Source organism: Eucalyptus grandis, chromosome 8 (genome assembly GCF_016545825.1).
Source record: "Eucalyptus grandis isolate ANBG69807.140 chromosome 8, ASM1654582v1, whole genome shotgun sequence".
NCBI lineage: Eukaryota > Viridiplantae > Streptophyta > Magnoliopsida > Myrtales > Myrtaceae > Eucalyptus > Eucalyptus grandis.
In genome coordinates, this window is record NC_052619.1 from 59,148,312 (window position 1) to 59,155,473 (window position 7,162).

General features: G+C 39.8%; 2 protein-coding genes across 2 annotated transcripts; both read left to right on the plus strand.

Moving 5' to 3' along the window:
* Positions 1 to 743: 743 nt before the first annotated feature.
* Positions 744 to 2,439, plus strand: LOC120287404 (cucurbitadienol 11-hydroxylase-like). Its single transcript, XM_039300190.1, has 2 exons — positions 744 to 966; positions 2,169 to 2,439. The coding sequence occupies exons 1-2, from the start codon at positions 767 to 769 to the stop codon at positions 2,437 to 2,439; spliced, it is 471 nt and encodes a 156-aa protein (XP_039156124.1). The 5' UTR covers positions 744 to 766.
* A 143-nt stretch (positions 2,440 to 2,582) lies between these two features.
* LOC104417598 (cucurbitadienol 11-hydroxylase) lies at positions 2,583 to 4,096 on the plus strand. The gene is made up of 7 exons (XM_039300191.1): positions 2,583 to 2,796; positions 2,881 to 3,129; positions 3,216 to 3,305; positions 3,393 to 3,471; positions 3,559 to 3,665; positions 3,771 to 3,898; positions 4,003 to 4,096. Exons 2-7 carry the CDS (start codon positions 2,902 to 2,904, stop codon positions 4,094 to 4,096), a joined length of 726 nt encoding a protein of 241 aa, XP_039156125.1. The 5' UTR covers positions 2,583 to 2,796; positions 2,881 to 2,901.
* Positions 4,097 to 7,162: the final 3,066 nt, after the last annotated feature.

Sequence of the window (7,162 nt, forward strand, 5' to 3'; positions counted from 1 at the left end):
AAATTAATTACAATCTTGTCGTTCGGTAAAACTACAAAAAAAAATCCTAAATCTATTGTACAAATACCAATTTAGTCATGAATCTTTCAATTTAATTAATTTAGTTCTAAATCTTTTGACAATTAATCAATGGCGTCATTTTTGTTAATTTTGATAAGAACTTGCTAATGTGAATCATTTTTACAATTTAAAAAATCTGAAATTTTTATTATTTTATGATTTTATTTTTAATTTTTATTTTGATTTTTCTTATTGTGGTCGGCAAGGGCCGGTAACCCTTGTTGGCCACAATAAAATAACAAAACAAAAAGAAAATTATAAATTATAAAATAATAAATTTCAGCATTTTTTTAATAAATTGCTATAATTAGTGACGTCAAAGTCGGCCATGTCATGTAATATAATTGATGCCCACATCACATCAGTGATTTTCGGCTAAATTGGCCAAAAGGACAACATTAGCAAATCGTTGAAAATGTTAGGATTAAATTGATCAAATAGAAAAATTTAGTACTAAATTTATATCTACACAATAAGTTTAGGGCTTTTTTGGTAATTATGCCCATGGTCATCCCTTTGGCCCTATTTAAACCAACCACTGCGCATTAGATCTCCATATAGAACCAACGAAAGTAGAGTTCCTCAAATTGAGAGAGACAGAGACAGAGAGAGAATAAAGAAATTCAAGAAACCCACCACAGATCACCATCATTCAACATCCAACAGCTACCAAAGCTTGGTGTTCTCTTGAGAAAAAGAACAAACGATGTGGGTGATTGGAACATGCGTGTTGGCATTGGCCATCGCATGGCTCGGTCACTGGGTTTACAGATGGAGGAACCCTAAATGCAATGGCGTTCTTCCTCCCGGTTCTCTCGGGCTTCCTCTCATTGGCGAGACCCTCCAGTTGATGGTCCCTGGCGACTCTTTGGACCTCATTCCTTTCCTCAAGGACAGAATTCAAAGGTACATGATGATCCCAAGATCATTTTCACTTTCACATGAAAAATGCTGATTTTGGGTAATCAAATATCTTTATTTTGTCCTTTCTATGTACATTTTGGAAGGCATAAAACACAAGGTTTTTCACTTTTGAGTGGCATTTCAGGGTGTAAAGCTGCAAAATAAATGAAAATCATTGGATAATTAAATGAGTTTTTAGACCCCTAGACTGTCAAGTGCAGCATTTTGCCATCATTTCACGGGGATTATGTGCAATTTAGTTGGAGAAATTACCGACAAAGTTATAATTTTATTATAATTATGTCAATTTAATTCTAATTTTTTTATTAATTCAGTTCTAAATCTTTTTTTTTTTTTACAAATTCAGTTCTAACACTTTTGTATTTGTACTAGTTTAGTTCATTCAACCAATCTTACCTAGCTAGCGCCAACATGGCATTTTTAAAATAATATTTTACTTTTTGTGTATTTTTTTTCTTCTTTTTTTCTTCCCTTTCCGCTTCCCCAACCTTTAGCACGACCGGGATCACCTTTAGCACGACCGGGGTCACCAATTGACCCTTTCCGTGGCAGCATGAGTGAGGCCATTGCGGCCCTCGCCCAAACTAGGCGAGGGCGTCGCAACCCCTACCTATGGCCGGCAAGGGTCGGCTGACGACCCTCGTCGGCGCTAAGGTTAGGGGAAGGGGAAGGGAAGGGGAAGGGAAGGATAATAAATTAAAAAAGAAAAAAAGTATACAAACTCAAAAAATATTAAAATATTATTTTAAAAATGTCACATCAACGTCAACTAGCCAAAATTGGCCAGATTAACTAATTTGGTACAAATACAAAAAGTTTAGGATTGAATTAGCCAAAAAAATTATAATTAAATTGACATAATTGTAATAGATTGAGGATTTTTTTGGTAATTCTCCCCAATTTACTTTCATACCTTGCTGTGTCGTAGCAACGAGTGTTTTGATGCTTTTAAGCATACTAAATTTGGAATGCTTCAATTTTTAAAGCACTGATTGTACATAAAATGAGAAGAATCAATACTTTGGAAATTGTGAAGATTACTAAACTAGCTACTTAATTAATGCCTAGATAATTATCGGATATGGTTGTTGGACGAGTTGTATAGAGCATCAATGATGCGAATTCTGATCTTACTTCGTAAGATCGGCTGTGAAAATGCCCCTTCGTCGGTTTTTTGGATGTAGGTACGGGACAACATTTCGAACAAGCGTGGCTGGTCGGACGATAATAGTATCAGCCGATCCGAAATTTTGCCACTTCGTCCTTCAACAGCACGGCAAACTGTTCGAGTCATGGGCCCTAGACACATTTGCAAAGCTCTTTGCACAAGAAGGCAAGGCGAGCCTCAATGTCACAGACGTTCACAAATATGTCCGAGGCACAGTCCTAAAGCACTTCGGCATGGAGGCCCTGAAGGAGAGGCTGTTTCCTTTGATGGAACGACAAGTGTCGTAAGCCGACTATAAAGAGATGGTTAGGCAAAGAATCGATGGATGTCACAAACGAAATCCAAGGCACAGTCCTAAAGCACTTCGGCATGGAGGAACTGTAAACATCAAAGCCATGAACCGAAAAGGCTTTTGAAGGCGAATGATCTTTCCCTTTCTTGCAAGCAAGTTAATCTGTTGAACATAACGTTTTTCTTTTTGATGTTCTTGATAGATGGCAATCGAATTTAGTGCAAAGCTACTGTTCAGTCATGATCCTACACAATCATCGAAGAAATTGGGTGATTTATTCTCTTCGCTCGTCCAAGGCCTCTTGTCCATTCCTTTGAATATACCGGGTACGATATATCACAAATGCCTCAAGGTAAAATGAACCAATTTCTTGGTTAGAAGTCGATCTTATCATACGAAATCTAAGTTTCAATCTCTGATATATGAATTAATGCAGGATTGAAGGAAGGCGTTGTCAATGATTCGAAGAACCGTGAAAGATCGCCTTTCCTCCCACGGGAGACTTCACGATGACTTCCTTTGCCAAGTCATGCAAGATATGAGTAAAGAGAAATTCTTGACAGAGGATTTTCTGGTCCAACTCATATTTACTCTTCTTTTCGTCACTTTCGATTCTGTTTCGACGACGTTAACTTTGGCTCTGATGTTCCTCGAAGAGAACCCTAGAGCGTTGCAAGAAATCACCATATGAACTGCCAATCCTACATTACATTTGCATTTGGCATCTTAACGAAAATCTTTGCCCTGTTTTTCATTCGCGCTCTTTTCCAGGACGAGCACGAGTCAATAATAAAGGAAAGAGAAATTTCGAAATCCTCGATCACATGGAAGGAATACAAATCAATGCCTTTTACCCTTCAAGTATGCCCCCTAGCTAATTGGTCGAGGTTCTTTAGTACAGACAGTACACAAAACAGTCTTGTTGAACCATTGCCGTGCAAAAAACAGGTGATCCATGAATCCTTGAGGTTGGGAAACATCTCGCCGGGATTGTTTAGGCGAACAAAAACTGATGTGGAATGGAACGGTACTTTATCTCGATATGTGATATTGACAAGTCGTCAAACTCCAACATCAGTTCTAGCACTCAATATGATGATTGGAATTCTTGCAGGATACACAATTCCGGCACACTGGGGAGTGTTGATAGCTACTTCCGCTCTTCACTTGAATCCCGAGACATACAAAGACCATCTTACATTCGACCCATGGCGCTGGAAGGTGAGGTGCAAATTGAAAGCACATGTACATTGTTGTCGTGATCAATTTCAATTGAGCTCCATCGAAGTTGGTACACTGACTGTCGTTCTGCCTTTTCAATTCTAGGAATACGATTCAGATGTGATGCTGAAGAACTTCATGCCTTTCGGATCAGGGATGAGAGAGTGTGCCGGAGCGGAGTACACGAGGGCCTTGCTGTCGATGTTTCTCCATGTCCTGGTCACGAAATATAGGTACTCGCCTTACCCTTCTCGATACCAACGGCCTTGGTACGCAAGTTTAGCAATCTAAAGCAATGCGATTCCTGAAAGTTTCTCTTCTTTTGCACTCCGATCAGATGGACGAATGTGAAGAAAGGCAATATTCGGCGCAACCCAATTCTGAGTCTCGGTGATGGCTTGCACATTAAGATCATGGAGAGACAGAAGTAGAAATTTGTTCTCGCCCTTTGGTGTGATCTCAACTTTGTCTGTAATAAAGGGCTCATACTCTACTCCAAGCCCTTATCGAAAAACGTCGCCCATAATTCGCATTGAAATTTAGGGTCACTTGAGATGAACTTTTTCATTGTACGCGTGTCGTGCTTCTAGCAAGTAGTATGTGCTAGTCACAAGCCCGCACTTTACATAGGGCATACCTTGGTATAAGTGTTTTATCGGTGTATATTGTCATTTCTACATGTTTTTATCTGTGTTAGCATATTACTGTTGTCACTTATAATCTTGAGGATGTTACAGCTTGGAGTATTTTTATAAATGTGTTGGACCTAAATCTGTGCCTAAATACTGAAAAGGAATTTTTTTTTTATTTCGCAAAATTTTTTATGGTTGATACAACAACAAAAATTCGAACCGGTACATTTATGATAAATTCATCCCAAATTATCCTTATTTATCACAAAAAAAAATCCTCAAATTAGTACGTCCGTGATAAATTTACCTTAGTTTCTATGAAATTCTACTGTCAAATTGTTGAGATTGATGATATTTACCAATTTGAGATGTACCGATCTGTGATAAAACTAACGTACGATAAATTTGTCGTAAATGCATTAGTTTAGAGTTTTTAGTGATTAGAAAATTAATTTTAGGAAAATTTATCACAAGTGTACTAATTTAGGGTTTTTCGTTAAATTAACCTAAAACTTTAAATCTATGCATGCATGCCATATTTATTCCAAACTCACCATTATGTCACAAAAATTCTTAAACCGCTACATTTATGCTATATTTACCACAATTTCACTAAGAGATTTCAATAAATTTGTCATGAGTGTATTTCTAGTAACGCGAAAAAATAATTTGGGATAAACGATAACAATAGTATTAGTAGTCTTTGGCAAAATATGATATAGATATATTGATTTGAGATTTCTGAAGGCATTAGCTCAATATAAAAATGAGGGAAGACATGTATTTTTTAAACTTTTAAAACCTATTCTTCTAGGCACCATAAATTCCTTGTCATGCAAGTGCTCTGTCGATGTCTCGACTTATCTCAATTGATGAGTCGCACCTCTTTCGTGCGTGTGTCGGCAATTGAAAAAAAGTTGATTGAGACACTGAGTGGAGCATCGTGCAGATTTAACAACTTCGTCCTTCTTTTACGGGGACGGTGTTGGGCCAGCCGGTGGGCCTTGAGTGTTTGGGCCTGATGTAAGTTTCCGGTGGGCTCGTTTATAGGGTCAAGTGTTGTGGCCTTTTCCTCATACTATGGAGCTCGTCCATGCTTATGCTTTGGCCGAACTATTGGAAGATACGCGAGAATATTCCAAATATCATTCAAAGATCAATCGTGATCAATTAGTATTGGATCCAATTTGTAAAATATTGTAAAATATTTAGTTGCTTTTCTTATGCATGATTTGTATTATAACAATGGTAGTCCTGTACATTGAAACAGATATAGAGAATACAAAGAAATTTCTCACATTTTTCCCTCTCGACTTCTTCCCCTTCATCTTCTTTCATGGTATCAGAGCTTCTAAAGTTCTGACATAGCTTCCGCTCCTCTTTTTTTATTGCCTAAAGGAACTCTAACCTGCAAGGAGAGTTACCAAAGGAGTCACAATTTTTTGAAGGGGATTTTTGTTCATTATGAATAAACTAGAAACTCCCACCTCAAGTCCAGATGATCGGCCGGTGAGGGATATGACACCACATTCATCCATCGCCACTTCCATGGCTGAACAGCAGCTCAGTCAAGGCCAAATTCAAGCACAACATGCGCCATGGCAATCTTTTTCAGCTCAGTTTATTCTAGGGCAGCCTTTCTCAAGCTATCCTTACCAGTGGATGCCATACCCATGGATCCATGGATCAAATCCAATTACATCACAGCCGGGCTACCAGAGCAACGTGCAAACCGATGGAGGCCTACCAACCAACAGTGGGGCAGGCACAACCATCGGCCCAGAGCAGACAGGCGAATCAAGAAATTTGAATGCGGGAGCAATAGGTGGATTCAATCAAGGCTAGACTACAAACCCCAATCCGGGATTCCCAACTGGGTTTCTGCCATTTCCTTTCGTGGCCGCCATGGGTCACCCAAAACCCGGCGACGCGCTATACGTCTCCAACACCGACGGACCTGAGTTGCAGATTATCAGCCACCCTCTCACAGGATCAGAGAATAACTCAAATTGGGCGTGCAAGTTCTGATGAGCCCTCATAACAAAAGATAAGGAGGGATTTATCGATGGGACCATTCCGGTTCCAATTGACGAAAAATTAGGGCGACAATGGAGAAAATGCAATAAATTGGTCGGGACGTGGATAGGAAACTGTATTAGCCCAGAAATAGCTGCCGATTTGCCTCCCACGAAGGATTCCAAAAAAATTTGGGATAATATAAGAGAGATGTATGGAAAACTAGATCGGGCAAGAGTCTTCTTGCTGCATCAAGCTCTTACCGAACTGAAGCAGGGAAACATGTCTATGACGACGTGCTTCAACAAGATTTCAACTCTCTGGAATGAGCTGGAAGCAGCGGAAGAGAAGCTTGATGAACCCGAAGCCACCTTCCAGCAATACAAGGCGATAAAAGACAAAGAGAATGCGACACAATTCCTACTTATTCTTAACGAATCTTACCTCCATTTCAGGTCGCAGATTCTCGCCATGGAGCTTGCACCTTCGATCGGCCGTATATTTTAGCTCGCGATGCAAGAGGAAAGTTAGAGACTTGCCTCAATGGAGGGGAAGGGGACTGAAACCCTAGCTCTAGCTGCGAGAAGTGAAAAGGGACCGAAAACCCTAGAGAAGAGGCACAATGCGAACCTAGGGTTCGCGGAACAGAGACCATTTAAAGGGTTTGCATCCGACGGTCAGGATCGAACACAGCGATCCGGCGACTCAAAAAGGGTGTGTAATCGGGGATGCGGGACGGTGGAGATGGTTCCAAATCTAAAGGATCCAACAGTGCTCATTTTCCGAAGAATTATGGGCCGAATTCATACGAGCCAAATTATTATAGGCCGATCTCCTATGGGCCGAATT

Coding starts and splice junctions, on each gene's coding strand:
- LOC120287404 (XM_039300190.1), top strand. CDS start 767: ATGTGGGTGATTGGAACATGCGTGTTGGCATTGGCCATCGCATGGCTC. Junction 967..2,168: donor CTCAAGGACAGAATTCAAAG/GTACATGATGAT, acceptor TTTTGGATGTAG/GTACGGGACAACATTTCGAA.
- LOC104417598 (XM_039300191.1), top strand. CDS start 2,902: ATGATTCGAAGAACCGTGAAAGATCGCCTTTCCTCCCACGGGAGACTT. Junction 3,130..3,215: donor GAGCGTTGCAAGAAATCACC/ATATGAACTGCC, acceptor GCTCTTTTCCAG/GACGAGCACGAGTCAATAAT. Junction 3,306..3,392: donor CAATGCCTTTTACCCTTCAA/GTATGCCCCCTA, acceptor TGCAAAAAACAG/GTGATCCATGAATCCTTGAG.